This window comes from Fusarium poae, assembly GCF_019609905.1.
Source record: "Fusarium poae strain DAOMC 252244 chromosome Unknown contig_2, whole genome shotgun sequence".
NCBI classification, from domain to species: Eukaryota; Fungi; Ascomycota; class Sordariomycetes; order Hypocreales; family Nectriaceae; genus Fusarium; species Fusarium poae.
In genome coordinates this window covers 1,238,129-1,253,481 of record NW_025408660.1, presented here as the reverse complement: position 1 = coordinate 1,253,481, position 15,353 = coordinate 1,238,129, and the positions used below count along the sequence as shown (strand labels likewise).

Here is a 15,353-nt window from a genome sequence, read left to right as displayed (position 1 = left end):
GATGGAAAGCCTCTTCCAATGATGAAGAAGTCTATGACTATGGGAGGTCGCCCAATGGCATTGACTATACCAGAAGAAAGAGCTCTCATCGAGTATCTCAGCAATGTTGAGAACAGCGCTTTTGCAGTTACTGAATCTGTCATTCGTAACTATGCAAGTTATATACGTTCCATACGCATCAAAGGCCCAAAAACGAAGCTATCACAAGCTTGGGTACGGGGCTTCAAAAAGCGGCACCCTGAGTTACAATGTAACATCCCCAAGACCAAGGAAATTCAACGGGCCAGCGCAGAAACAGATATTAAACGACTAGATGGATGGTTTGATAAATATGAAGCTATTCTCAAGAGCTACAATATTATTCAAAGGAATAACTGGAATTTCGACGAGTCTCCCTTGCAAATTGGCTGGGTTTCCGGCAATGTGAGGCTATTCTCGATCCGCAAGAAGCATAACACACGGGCTATAGCTTTTCAGCCGGGCAACAAGGAGTCATTGACTTCAATTGACAGTATCAACGCCGCTGGTCAATCAATTCCTTCATTTCTGATATTTTCTTTGAAGTCATTGCTAGAAGAATATACCTACTCGAGCAGAAATTGACGAAGAAGTCGTCCTTACACATACAGAAACCGGCTTCAATAACGCCCAACGCGGCGTTCAGTGGCTTCAACACTTCAATCGGCATTCCTTCGCAAAAAGCAGCGATTTTGACGGCTTCACGATAAAGGAATGGTTCGGGTACCCCCCTGAAATCAGCCTCGCGACTTGGAGCCAAAAGTACGCATATTTGGCATCCAAAAAATCCCGGAAAAATTCCCCTGTCACTCGTCTACTAGTAATGGATGGATTTTCTGCTCATGAGGATATTCAGTTCATTTGGTATTGTATCATGTTCGATATCGTGCCTTTCCTTCTTCCGAGTCATACTAGTCACATTCTTCAGCCCCTTGATGTGGGGGTTTATCTACACCTCAAAAGGGCACAACGAGATAGCCTCAATGACTTCGTTGCCGGCGGCGGTCTTCAAATCACAAGATTTCACTTTCTCAATATGTGGAATACACTATATAATGCTGCTTTTAGAGCCTGTTATATATACGTTGGCTGGGAAAAGTCGGGACTTTGGCCCGTTAACAGAGAAATCCCCCTTCAACCACTACGACTTGCAGCCAAGCAGAAAACCGAGCCTCTCTTCCCCAAGCTTCTACATCCTATTACACCAAGAAAGTCGAAAAAACAGCTCAATGATATACGTGAAAAGCTTCAGATACTAAGCAGCCCAACGAGAGAAATACTGAGGAATGTAGAGGCATCTCTTGACTATGCAATCATCGCAAAGTCGGCACAGCTTGAGATCGTTAAACTGCAACGCGAGCGGCTCGCGATGGAGGCACGCCGGACCGGCTCACGGCGGCGAATCCGCAACGAAGATGGAGGTGCCTATACAATAAAGAGCCTGCGCAAGCAGGGTGTCACAGCGTCAACATGAAGAATTGCTTGTTACTAACAAAAAGCAGGCAAAAGAGCAAGAATCCTGGTTGAAGGAGCTACGGCAGAAGGCACAGCCCCCTGTTGATGCAAGCGGCCCGAAGTTGCGAGGCAGGGCCGCGGCCAAAGCAAAGGCAGAAAAGGAAGCTCGTGATACAGCCAAGTGGGAAGAGATCAAGAAGTCATTTATAAATGATTGGGAAATTGAGAATCAACAACGGATTGCAAAGAAGTGGAATGAAGTTGATGATGAAGAGAAGAAGCTGATGATTTCAACGGTACCCAAATCATTCCTTGACGGCATCCCTGACCTTGACAAATGGCAAGAAGATCACCCCTTTACCTTCATTGAAGATGATGAGGATGTCAATCCATCGCCAAATGCCGAAGATTTCATCTCGGTAGCTTCATCGCTTGAGCTCCCGCAACTTCCTCGATCTGTTACTTCGGATAGTGATGATGTTAGTATCATTGTATCCTCCCAGGCGAGAGCTTCTCAAAAAGCCCCAGCAAACTATACAATGGCTCCCTTTGGCGTGGAAATCAACAGGGAGGAAATCGAAGAGATACCTAGAGAGAATTGGGGGGGTTGGGGCTACGATCGGAGGCCAAATAATTACTCATCGCGAGAGGGAAGTGGTGTTGAGAGTGATTCCGGGCCAGTAGCCGGCCCTGCACCGAAGTCGCCGTGATAACCCGGACTAGGCAAGCAAATAATACAACAACAACATAAATACATATTCAATGATGCTAAAAATAATATTGAAGATACTATCGATTGAGCGCTTTTAAATGATATAATTATTAATTTTTTCTGATGTTATTTGATAGCTGTAGCTTACACGGCGGCATAGTTATGTGGTTACGGTTTATACGCAGTTACGGGTTATCTCACCCCCTCTCCAGAGGAGAGGGGGTCGTCACGTTAGTCCCGACCGGCGGGTAGGTGCCCAAATAACCTTGGGCATCCCCCCTAGGGCACGCAATATTATTGGCTCAAAATTCCCCACACTTTGACAAAGCACTAAAGCCTCAGCCGGCCTTCATGACTCGTACGGCAGGTACAACAGCACTAACACCTGAGATTGTGTTAAGACATTTGCTTCATCGACTCAACTACAACACCGTCATTGATACCTGGAGATGATATTGCATTGGAATTAAACGTATCTGGACCAAAGAATATAGTCACTTCCTATCTAATAATCAAGTCGTTTTGCGCGCTGAATTGACATGTGTGCTGTGCTCTTACTCCTCACAGGGCGGCCTTTGGATCAGTTTTCATGCTGTCGACTCTGCAACGCTCCGTGGACCTATAGAATCGTGTTCACCGCAAAATAATGTGTTCAAGACTTTAATCACCCGTTAACCCACAGTTAGGCTACAGCTGTATCTTTGAGCTCATCCCCCGCCTATCTGTCCAGCAACAGCTCTCCAAAGTAGCCCTAACCGTCCTGTTGTAGGCTATGTATTGGTGCCACGCCTAGTCAGGCGGCGCACCTGGGTGCCCATGTATTGGCCGCCCATAAATGATGAATGCTTAGTCAGGGGGTTGTGCCCCTAGCCTGCTGACGGGGGGGTCTGTGCCCCGAGCACACAGGTCCTGTGCGCCTAGACGACGCCGTTTTCATGCTCGAAAACGCTGCCAAGCCCTGATTGGCTGATTCCTTTGCTATGACCCATAAAGTCAAACCTTAAGTACGTACATACATCCGCTTGTACCCTCGTCATTACGTGAGAAAAGGTGGATCCGGTACGCGATGGTAGCCCCCGCGCAGTCAAGGAGATACCTTGTCCAGTTGAGCGTGCCAGGGTTTAGCAGGGACATTGCCACAAACCATTTGAGACAGAATGAATGAATTTATTCCGCCCGGGAGGATACGCATTTGAGACAGTGAAGGGAGGTTACATAGTACATTTGTTGGGAAACTTGGCTGGTGATCTTCTACGCCTCATAGTTCAGCAAACGTTGATCGCTACCTAATAGTAGTAGTGTTCATTACGCCCGGGAGAAAGGATCTCAGGGCCTATAGCTACGCTAAACTATCCACGTATCCCCGCTTTTCGTCCATTCTAATCTTAAGCATCCTCACCGCTACCTTTTCTGACCTTCCTAGGGACCCCTGTCACGAGTAGGGGTGGGTTTAAGGTTTTAAGCGAGGACAAAACTTTCTGGATCGACCTCCGTACTAGCTGCACATCTGACGCCAAGTGGGTCCTGAGACGTCACCTTGCCTTATGAGGCAGAAGTGCACGGGTTTCATGTCGTTGGGGAAACTAACAGAACGTGATCGTGCTGTATTTCATTAACGCAGTCAAAAAGAATTGAACATTCGTCACTACACCGACATACTGTTTTAGTAGCCAAGGTGTACGCAATTTCTGCAAGGGAGGGTCAATCTCGACCCTTAAAAGAATGTGCAACCCGACAAGGCAATCACTGGTAGGCCTCATTGAGTGGTTCGCCTTAATGCCTCGTCATTTTCCGAGGATCCTGAATTTGCTAATCTGATTTTGAAATGCCCAGCGTGAGTACATCCTAACCACATCCTCAAGTTTCATCATCATCTCCTTCACCTCCGCTCGGCGGTCTCCTTCATCAAGGCAAACCTTCTTTAGCACTGGGAACGCCTTCTCATGCCGCACCTGCATGACCGCATCAGGACCCCGATCATCGCCATCATGAACCATAACGCTATCCTCCTATTCCAGAGTATCACTGACAGCAACAGCAACATCCACCTCTCCCTCCGTTGCCGGCGCATCCAGCGCATCGCCCATACCCGCCGTACGGCCGAAGGGATACTCTCATAAAACGGGATCATGAGGATCAACGTCGACTTAGTTCGATGGGTCATGTGCTCGGAGGAACGTCGTCACCACATCTCCCACCGACGTCTCTCCCACCACCACCTCCACTCCCTGACGCATACGCCGAAAATCCACCGCGACATATGAATTACGAAGGCGCGCCTTCTATGCCCCCAACACCGGGCGGCTACCATGCGCCTAGCTTCCCACCGCCCACTCCCGTAACTCATCAGAATTCCTACGAGCAGCATGGAGGCTACCCCTCAGGCCAGGAGCCATTCTCCAGGGTCTATTCGTCGTATGTCCCTTCCAGGAAGAACACGCGAGCTTCCAATGTATGGATCTTCTGTGATTTGGAAGTCCGCAAATACTGACAGGACATAGGTGTGTGACTGCTGCCGCCAGCGGAAGACCAAGTGTGACGGGACGAAACCATGTCAAACTTGCAAGGAAAAGGGCGTGGAATGCAAATACCGTGACCGAGTCCTTAAGCCGTAAGTTGGGTAAAATCTTTATCTGAACCATGCGGACACTAAACGGTTCAAATAGCACGGACAAGACCCAGGCCGATATCCTGGATGGTCTCAAGCGACTCGACCAGAGATTGACCAATATGGAATCCCTCTTGCACCAGCATATTGCGACATTAACTCCAACGACAGAACCATCAGCGGACGACGAGTACAAGTGCGCGCCAGCATCGCCTTACGTGGCTAACGGCGCTTCTGCCGACCATTACTACGCCGATCCTTACCGCGATCACACCTCATCGAAATCTATGCCACTTCGTATGATGGCTGAAGATGAAATGGAGGTTGAGCCCGGTCCACCTGTGCCTCCCGGAGAGCCTGCTATCCCTATTAATCACACGACGTTGGCCGGACTGCTGTTGGAATGGCCTTCCATTCGGGAGCTTACAAAACACCACGTTGAGCGCGAAGGTGTCCGATACATCAGCGAATACCCTATCAGCCAAGAACAAAACAGAGGTGTTCTGATGGTTTATGGGCAAGGTGAAAATACTCACCCATCGCGACAAGTTCCAGAGCCGACCGACCATGGTAACTTGGAGATGTGGTATCGGATGAATCGTCCGCCATGTCCTTCACCAGCGGCTGATTGGGGCCAGCTTGGTGGACTCAGCCCTCCTGATCAAGTGGAATACAAGGGAGGCGTTTTGGTTGATGGCAATCCCGATTTCTCTAAGCCGAAAGTGTGGGCGTATGTGGAAAGTTTCAAGAAAAACATTCTCAACATGCACCCTATCATCGAGCCCAAGCTTTTAGACAGTTGGGTCAGGCACTTTCTGGATAACCTCCGACCATCACAGCCACGTCCAGCAAAACCACAAACATCAAAGCCCACCTTTGCCGTTGGAGGAGGCTCGCAGACGGAAGAAGTGGCAGGCTCAAAGAGAAAACGACCGCCGGGGCCGGATGGCTCCGAGCCATCACCACCCGCGCCATCTCGCACTGGTCGACCAGAGCGGTCCATCCACACCGCTCTAGTCCTCACGGTTCTGGTTCTGGGTAAAGTTTGCCTTCACCGCGATAATGTCCCTGATGCTGTACTTAGCAATAGAGTCATCCCGCCGCCGTCCGATCGACGCTCTCGCCGGCGATGTTCGTCCCAATCGCACTCGTCGACGGGTCTACCCTCACCGAAGGAGGAAGGGGATAAGAAACTTGACAACGGTCCATTATTCCGTGGCGTGGGTGCTTCCGGCGCTGGTAGCAGCCCCACGAAAAACTACGAGGTGATTCCTGGCCTAGAATACTTTGCATATGCTACGGATATCCTTGGCAACCACACTGGCGCGTACAGCATGAAGAATGTGTACGCCAACATCTTTGCTGGGTTATATCATGGCCAGCTGGGTAGACCAATGGAGAGTTTTGCTTTCATTCACGCGGCCAGCCACAAGCTGCAGGTCATTATGCGACCGTGGGTATTAGGATCTTCAATAAAACACAGGTGATGATGTGACTAACAAGATGCCAGGAGCTTGGACAAAATGAGACGAATCAAGCGCAACAATGAGTTCATTCAGGAAACCAAGTACAACCAATTTTCTCTCGCATTCTGGACCTGCCTGCAGTTAGAAAGTGATATCATTGCAGAGATGCAACTCCCTCCATCAGGCCTGCTCTCGCACGAAGATGATATGCCGCACCCCAACATGAGTCTCTTGGAAGGGTTCGACCAGCGTATCCTGGACAGCTACCCAGGCCAGCTATATCTACGAACTCATCTCAACAGCATCCACCGCATGTTCTACGCTCCCGAGGATCCGGCCAAACCAGGCAGGGATAAGTTTGGAAATGTGGGCGTTGTTTCTGATGCTGTCTCGGGCATGCATTGGGTCGCTCCCAGTTTCGCATTCAGAGAGGATGATCCACCAGCAGATAATATTCTAGCAGCAAGGTTGCGAGCAAAGTACTGGGGAGCCCAGGTAATTACTTATCGCCCATTCATCCAACAAATTCTGCAGTTCTCGCACTCCATCAAGAACCATGCATTGAGCCCCAACTTTCCCAGCGTCGGCTCCGAGTTTCGACAGGATATCACTGCACCTGCCATGCACCCCAAAGCCAGAACGCATGGCGATATCGATACTCATGTTGCCGAGTTGGCCAAAAAGGGCATCAAGGCGCTTATCGAGAGCACCCGTGCCTTCCATGGTCTCGGAGACAAGAGGCCGATTATCACCAATGTTTTCGGCACAGCTCACGCGTAAGTCCTTTTCCCCACCAACTGCCTCCACCTCAACTGACCACATTGTAGGCAATGGGGCAACCTGTTAATCCTATCAGCTGCATTCCGTGACCCAATTCTTCACACTTATGTCGATGAGGAACTCCTCCGAACACTGTTCCACAAGACGATCCAGTTTTTGCGACAGTCGGCAACAGCGACGAGCGCACTTCGAACGGACATGCATATCCTTGAAGGCCTGGAGAGAGATCTTTTCGGCTATGATCATGATCCTCGGACCAACTCGAGCTTCTCAAGCGGCACAAGCGCACCTGGCTGCCATACTCCAAGGCCTGTTCCCATGGCTGCGCAGCCTCGGACAGGCTTGTCAATAAATAAATCCAAATCAAATTAACCCTACTTGGATTTGATTTGGATACGGGCGACTCGATTTGAATTTGATTAGAATTCATTTGGGCACATTTGTCAGATATTAAGGTGTATTGTGTGTATTGCTTGATCCTCTCGCAATCGAAGGACTATTGAGACCTTATATCTTCGGCTGGTTCCTTCTAGGACTTGAGTCCTAGAAAGTCCTAGATGAAAGTCCTATGATCTAAGTTTAGGATTTCAAACTTTAATCCTAAACCTTAATCCTAAAGCTGAGGGTGAACCCTCCAACATTCAACACCTATGTCGGCCTTGTCTACATCCTTCCCATTTTGGAGAAGCGTGGCCTATGCCGAGAATGGCGCAGTTCTGTTGTGCAAATAAGGATAACTACCAAATTCGATTCTATATATCGCTTGATGATGTTACAAACAATGGTCTGTTTCTATAAGCCGTCTACGACCTTCCCTCTGTGTCTTATTTACTAGCCCTGATTCTCTAGCAGCAAATCGTCTAACTAAGAGAGGTCCACGGCGACAAGAAATCGCGCCACCTCGTCCTGTGCCGCTTATTCTGCACGTCTCTGCTCCGCGTTCAAAAGGTTTACGCCCTCTTCGGCAGCCTTGGTCATGGCTTCAAGCTTATTGAGTGCCCCTGATACGACTCCCACGACACGATCTCCAACATTGACCGTGCAGAGGTACTCTTTAATAGGCCCGTCAACCGGAGTATAGTCATAGACAATTTTCTGGTCGACTGCTAGTTTTCCGAGTTCTTCTTTCGGGTGTTGAACATGAACATCCTCGCGGAGAATTCGGTCGAGATACGGTAAGATGCCGAACTTGTGAAGGAAGGCTGCGCATGTTTCGATGTTTCCTGAATCAAACCAAATAGCACCCAGAATGGCCTCAAAAAGATCAGAGTAGAATTTCTTGGGGTGAAGACGTGCGAGCAGTGTCCAGGGGTAGTGTGTACCATTGGTCCTAGCCGCATTGATTTCATCTCGAAGACTTTCAAATCGGGCCTGTGTCTCATTCATCACTCTGCCCATCTCTGGAGAGCCGTGGCGCATGAATTTCCAGATTGGCAGTGAGACTTCGGTAGACACCGGTTCCCCATCCTTAAATTCAATTTCAGGCCGTCGCAATCCATGTTGCATGTTTGTAAAAGCAAGAAACTCGGCGTTGGCCATGGCGGTCTTGATCATGTGCAAGCGTCCATTGGATACTGGTGGGTCGAATCGGAACATCCGTGTTACGATAATATAGTCAAGAACCGCATCCCCAAGAAACTCGAGTTGTTCATAAGATCGCTGCTGCCCATCAGCTACATAAGACCCGTGAGTCATAGCCTCAACGAGTAGAGACTTCTTCTTAAATGTATACCCGATTAGCTCTTCTAAAGACTCCATCGTGGGTGGTAACTGCATATCGCTGGGTGCTGCTCGGAATAGTATGTCTCTGGCAACTCCGTCATCATGCCAGTTGCACTTGGAGCCCAAGAAGACTTTGATGCATTTCAGAGATTTGTGCATGCCTCCATCCTGGTAAGAGGCTCCAACAAGTGCCTCGACCACATCAGCAAGGGTCTTCGGGCCAATAAATCTCGATGCGCCATCGACTGGCTTCACGTCCAGAAAGTCGTCTCTATATAATGGTCGCCACTTTACGCCGGTGAATGTCTTGGCAAGGATGAACTTGGATAGGCCTGTCTCGAGGCACATGCGAGCCAATCGGGTGTTGGAGACTAGTCGATCTTTGAAATGGTTCAGTAGGCCTTCGGGCCAAAAGGGGTCTATAATACTGGTTAGTAAAGGTGACGATGAGGATGTGGTGTGCTTACGCTCTGAGTAGACTTGAGTAACCGTGAAAAACTTCAAAACCGAGTCACCCAAGAATTCAAGACGTCCATAGTCGACAGGCTCTGCGGCGCTGCGTGAGCTGATGGCTTCGATCACCAACTGCAAATCTGCAATGCCAACTGGCGCTAAAAGTGCCGAGGATAGTTCCGATGCAATGAGCTGAACCTCCAATTCATGAATGATGCAAGGAATAAGCATACCGCACTTAACGGCACGGCGAGGAATCTCGTCCACAGTCGCCCTGGAAATGGGGAGAACCCAGCGGTAGGGTTTGGTGCAGGAGCTTCCACTCTGTCCAGGTCTCAATTCATGCAATAGATCCGATCTGCGCGTCCATTGCTCTACAACTAGGTACGTTTCTTCTGGCGCATCTTCGTATTCGTTGAACGGGCGCTGAACTTGCTCCCTCGGACCCAAGACGGCAATTATAGGCGTAATTACAACAAGCCGCGAAAAGTAAAAAACCTACAACGTGCATGATAAGCTAATCAATCAGTATCAGTAGCATGGTAATCAATCAATCAGTTATCAGTAAGGGCCTTATCAATCAGTACTGCTTGTTGGGATGTCTGATTCCGCAAGCATGCCACGCAACTCAGCAGATACCTCAAGGACACCCTCCTGTATATCGAACGCGCGAAAGACCAACCCGTTTCCTACGATCTGGCTAGGACTATGGCTATGGGCGCACTGTCCCTTGTTAACAAAATCAACAACATCCCAGATGTCAGCACCGTACACGACGCGCTCCGGATGGCGAGATCGGAAGCAAAGACAGCAGCAGAAAGCGCACAGTGCAATCGTCGTTGCACGATGCTATGGCATCCGGCCGCGGATTTGCCGCGGCGGGAATGCCTTTCAATGCCTTGCGGTGCTCCCTGGTAATTAAAGAAAGTGCCTTCTGAGATACCATCCTAGGGAGCTCGCCCAGATACTCTGAGCCGCACCCAACTGTCAGATATAAAAAACCACTCATGCATTGCTCTAAGTGGGGATTCCCATTTTGGTGGCGTGTGGTGTAGTTGGTAAAAATCTAACACCAACGTGTTCTCGCGCCGTTAACACCTCGTCCTATACACAAGCTTGACGAAACTCCCTTTCCTAGTCTTCCAGCATACCTTGGATTGCCTCGACAAGCCGATACAAATGACTCATGCCGTTCAGGAGATAGCTCTTGATATTGTTGTTGCTAGCCTCTGTACCGGAGGTCACTCGAATGCCGAAGTTGCGGTACTTCCGGATAAAACAACGGACCCACTGCGCCCTCACAGGCATGTACGTACCATATAGATACGCAAGGATTGCTCTCTGGTCACCGAATTGCGTACAGAGGCACTCCCAGGCCTTCTCATGATCCTCTTCCGTCTCGGTAAACACCACCAGCCTCCATAACATAAGCACTCTGTGGTAATCGTGGGTTATCAGCCGAGACAAGTTATCGTGGGTGATTGGCTCTTCTTGCCTTCCGGATGCCTGTACTGCCTGTCGATCACGCTGGCTGAGGGCAGCGTCGGGCTCATCCGAACTGCTCTCTTCGCCAGTCCTGCTATCCCTCGTGGTGTGCACCCACTTCCGTTTGGACTGCAGTATTACATTGGAGTTGATATGGTGGATGCAAAGCTGCTACTGGGCGTCTTGAAACTCAACCCCCAGTGCCTTCTTCATCTGGTCGTCAAAGTCGGTAATGACAACGTCGGGGGTCCGGGTGCTGTATCGGTCGAGGAGCGTGCGTACACCGTTTGTAAGGAACTGGGACCCTTCAAGCCTCTCGTTGTCGATCAACCCGAATGCGGCGTTGAAGACAGTACCCAAGCAGGTCTGTCCCGTAACTTGGAAGAGTGGCAACTTGAAGCGGTTCGTGTTGCACGTGTTATCGAAACTGATGACCTCGGGGAAACGCCTCCACATCTGGATACAGTAGGGGAACGTCCAAACCAACCCCACCAGGCGGTCGGGTTCGTCCTTAGCCCACTCGGCAACGTAAGGGATCTCCTTGCCGTCGAACAACTTGATCAATGCAGCCGTAGAGCTGTAGCCACCCAGATTCTCTCTGCTAATCCGAGTTCTGGCATTGTAGATATCTCTCTTGGTGTAAACCGAATCTGGAAAGTGATCTCGGACTATGCCACCAATATCTCGTGCACGAATGCCAACCCGTCGACTGGAAGACTGGATGGTCGCCTTCACAGGGCTAGTAAGTCGTCGATGAACTGGGTGAGCGGCGGCATCGGTACTGGGGTTATGATTGTGGTGGTGGTGTTCCGCATCTGGGAAGTGCTGCAGAGTCCACTGGAAACCGTTCTCTGGCAGGGCCTCGGCAATAATCTTCCATAGGCACCCCGACTTTCGAGATTTTCGTTTCCGAATGCCAGCACCCCTTCCCGGCCGCGGAGCCCCGTACCGATCGCATTGGAGGACATATCGACTTCGCTGTCCAGGTCGAATCATACTATGAGCCTTGATAATAGGTACGTTATTCTCGTATGGCGAACTAAACCATATATTGCCCATACGGCAAATGACGTCAAACCGGTCAAGGGCCCACATCTTCATCTAGAACGCCGGTGCTTCCCTCCTCTGCCATGTACTCATATTGTCTAACCTCGTCTACTTGTAGCCCTGCCGTTATACCGCTCCGAATCCAGCTCTTCAAGTACTCCCCCTTTTCAATTGTCGATGCTCCAAGGAGCATTCGATCCCACGAAATTGTACGTCGTGCTCCAGAGAATGTACGCTCAGGGTCAGCAGACATGACGGGTATTGAGAGAATGTCTATTGCCATCTTTGACAGTCAGGGAGAGCGCTCCTTCTGCTCATCGCGGAGCCACCAGACAAGGGGGGAGCAGTCGATTGGAATGGGTGGCTAGGAGGTGTAGGTTTCGTATTCGTCAACGTCCCGTCTGTGCCGATGACATTAAGCTCCTGGGCAAGCATGTCATACTCATCCAGTTCCAGTGCCGGAACAATGGACGGAGTAGTATAAACGGTTGGCAGGTTATTGTATCCGTCTTCCCACAACTCCTTCACTCCAGTAAAGATCTTCTTATGCCAATTTTTCTGTATATGAGCCTTTCCTCGGGATAGATGTATAATAAGCACTGTAGCGTATGCCGGGCTCTCATCGTAGAGCTGGTAGTATTTTTCGAAGACATGCCAGCTCGTCAGTACTGGACCAAGTAGCTGTTGGTTCATCTTGTATTTGTTGAATGCTTGCTGGTAATGCTTGTGAAGGACGTCCATCGTAAATAATGTACGATCGAGCGTTGAACGATACCCCTCAGTAAGGAGAGTTATCTTCCAAAACGGCTGTAGGAAGTTCCGCGTCTCGTGAAGGGTTTGCCAATCCTGTCGTGCTAAGTAGTCGTCCACAAGGGCGTCGTAGTATTTGTCCTGATACCACTTGATATGCTCCTCCTTATCAAGAGCGGCATCGAGTAGAAGAAACCATGAGTTCCAGCGTTGTCGAGCCCGAGGACTTTGCCGGCACGCCTCCGAAAGAGATTATACCTGTAATCGTTGGCTCTAATATGGATAGCAGTATTATGCAACTTGCCGAGCGGACCGAGTTGACTTCAGCCAAGCTCCTTTCGCTTCTTCCAGCCCTGCATCATGTCAATGTTGAACGAAGCTTGATCCATCTCTTAAATCTGCCCACAGGCTTCAAGCACAGCCTCTTTGCTATCCATGAAAAGAAACGCTTGGACGCAAAGGTTGACAACGTGGCCATGGCAACGAATCCGTCGGTGTCTTGCATTCCAGGCGACGCCTCGTCCATAAAGGAAGTGGCTCAATAGACGACATAGCACGTCATTGGAACCGTGATTATCTCCTGTAATATATCCCAGCTGGCGTGAGATGCCGTACTCCTCAATGACTGGCTGAAGGAGCTTCCACTGCTCGGCTCCGCTGTGGCTTCCAGGGCCGTCTATGCCAGGAAGTTCAGGCAAGGCCAGCAGTGCCTGGCAGGGATTTTTCGTGCCTTCCTGCATAAATTGCACGCATATTCCTAGGAAAGCTTTGTGGTTTGGTGCGCTCCATACGTCAGCGGAGAGGTGAAGCTTGGCAGGTGAGGATTGCAGCTTTTTTCGGAGAATATCTTTGTGGATCGCATATGAGTTCGAGCAGAGTTTTTGGACATGGTCGTGGGAGGTGTTGATAAGCTCTTCTGCAGTATAATTTGCCGCCATAAGCAGAGCGTGCAACTCTGGCCAAGTATTGCAATTGCATGGGAGATTGCGGACAGTAACCAGCTGGACTAAGGCTTCCATTGCAGCCTTTGGATTAAGTACGTTCCGAAGAATTTGCTCCTCTCTTTCTTGAAGCTTAGCAACCTCAATCTCGCCAGCTTTGTTGAACGCCTCTTTGATGAGGCTGGTACGCACTTTCTTGGTCGAATTTGGCTCCGAGCCAGCGGCTTCAACTGAGTGTATCTTAAGTAGGTGGTTACGGAATGTGGTAGAAGGTAGTGGTAACATGGTTCAAGGTCTGTCATTTGGAACTGGTTTGACAGTTCTTTCTTGACTGTCTTGATCTCTTCCATGTCTGGTCCAACGATTAGCAGATCGTCCACATAGACTGCAATTTAGGTTGGACCCTTGAAAAACATTCCCACATCTGCATGTACTGGTTGGAATCCCAGATTGGTAAGGTCGTCTGATAATGTCTGATACCAAATTCTTGGTGACTGTTTAAGACCGTAAAGTGCCTTATCTAGCTTGTATGCTCGTCCAGTATTGTCGTTAAATCCTTCTGGTTATTGTACCCAGATTTCTTCATCGATCTTTCCATACAAGAAGGCTGTTTTCACATCCATTTGTTCAATATGATAGTCCATTGCTGGTGCAATTGTAAACAAGGTGGAACATTCCACGGAGGTGGTACCTGTACATAAACAGTAGTTCTCCTACTGCATCTTTTAAAAGAATTAAGAAACCTAAAATCTTCCCATTTTAACAGATCATGATGTGAGGGGAAACCTTGGTACTTCCAACAGCCTCTCGCTCGGAAACCAGTTCCTCCCTAGCCTCTCTTCACGATGTCGCATCATAAAACCGGAACATCTAAAAAAAAACCTGATTCCAAGTATAAGAAGGACAAGGAGAAACTATTAACTAAGTTAGAGGAACTTGTAAGCCCGGATAGTTGGCCTGACGTTAAGTCCAAACTTGAACGATACAGTACGAAAACTCTGAAGGAAACACTCGATCGGGTGAACGACATGCAATATGGAAGCCGCGACCGAGTCAGTTCGTCCATGAATGGAGCTGAAATCACCGACGCAGTTAAAGATTCGGTGACGGTAGTCCAGAACAATCTTCGCACCAAGGAATGTATTACCACCTTAGGTGCCAACACCGAGGGAAAGGACACGGACACGAGAACCGATCCTGGCACGCAGCAAACAACCACTGTATCGCCAACACCACCACCACCATCAGCGTCGCCATCCCAGCCGCCATCACCTGAGCTTGACGGCGACGACGGCGTCAACCGCATCGACATCACAGCCCCATCGCCGCCAGACGACAAGGAAAGGCAACGAAAAAGCACGCGAGATTCAGTGGCTGAACGAGCTACCAAGATCCACTCACAGTTGACAGAAGATGAAAAATTAAACGACGATACTATACATATTGTCAGTGAAGCCTTCAAGCTGAATGCCCAAAAGGTGGTTATTTTGGCGCTCTGGGTGTTTTCGAGGGAACTTGTCTAGGCTTAGCAGTGGTACCAACAGGCGATCCCCATCGCAGCTCGCAATCTAACCCCAAAGTGTCAGGGTTCAAATTCACGACACATCTGGGCTCAGTGTAGTAGTGGAATCAGGGGTTGCACGAGTGCACGGATCACTAGGTGATCCTAATTACACCAGAAAGTCTTATCAACAACGAGATGAACAATTGCACTATCTGGAGATTTCTTTTGCAGCCGTGCCCACACATCATGCCACAATGATTTTCATGACAGATTAGAACTGATTCAAAAGACCTAGCGACTCAACAGCTCCGAGTCAGTGCCAAGATGGCACAGAATCTGTACTGCGTAGTTAGTAAAGGCAAAGTGGGACTCAAAACACTGGGACGGGGTGATCAAGAATGACAAAAGATAC

At 49.4% G+C, this 15,353-nt stretch overlaps 3 protein-coding genes across 3 annotated transcripts; 2 read left to right on the top strand and 1 right to left on the bottom strand.

Moving 5' to 3' along the window:
• Positions 1 to 4,010: 4,010 nt before the first annotated feature.
• On the top strand, positions 4,011 to 7,411 carry FPOAC1_013598 (uncharacterized protein; the record flags this gene model as incomplete). Its single annotated transcript, XM_044857939.1, has 6 exons — positions 4,011 to 4,019; positions 4,224 to 4,637; positions 4,687 to 4,796; positions 4,852 to 6,246; positions 6,304 to 7,035; positions 7,087 to 7,411. 6 exons carry the CDS (start codon positions 4,011 to 4,013, stop codon positions 7,409 to 7,411), a joined length of 2,985 nt encoding a protein of 994 aa, XP_044701321.1.
• Positions 7,412 to 7,954: 543 nt separating this feature from the next.
• Positions 7,955 to 11,758, bottom strand: FPOAC1_013597 (uncharacterized protein; the record flags this gene model as incomplete). Its single annotated transcript, XM_044857938.1, has 6 exons — positions 7,955 to 9,180; positions 9,229 to 9,640; positions 9,717 to 9,731; positions 9,987 to 10,183; positions 10,366 to 10,828; positions 11,369 to 11,758. 6 exons carry the CDS (start codon positions 11,756 to 11,758, stop codon positions 7,955 to 7,957), a joined length of 2,703 nt encoding a protein of 900 aa, XP_044701320.1.
• A 2,524-nt stretch (positions 11,759 to 14,282) lies between these two features.
• FPOAC1_013596 (uncharacterized protein) lies at positions 14,283 to 14,960 on the top strand (the record flags this gene model as incomplete). The annotated part of the gene is made up of 1 exon (XM_044857937.1): positions 14,283 to 14,960. The coding sequence occupies one exon, from the start codon at positions 14,283 to 14,285 to the stop codon at positions 14,958 to 14,960; it is 678 nt and encodes a 225-aa protein (XP_044701319.1).
• Positions 14,961 to 15,353: the final 393 nt, after the last annotated feature.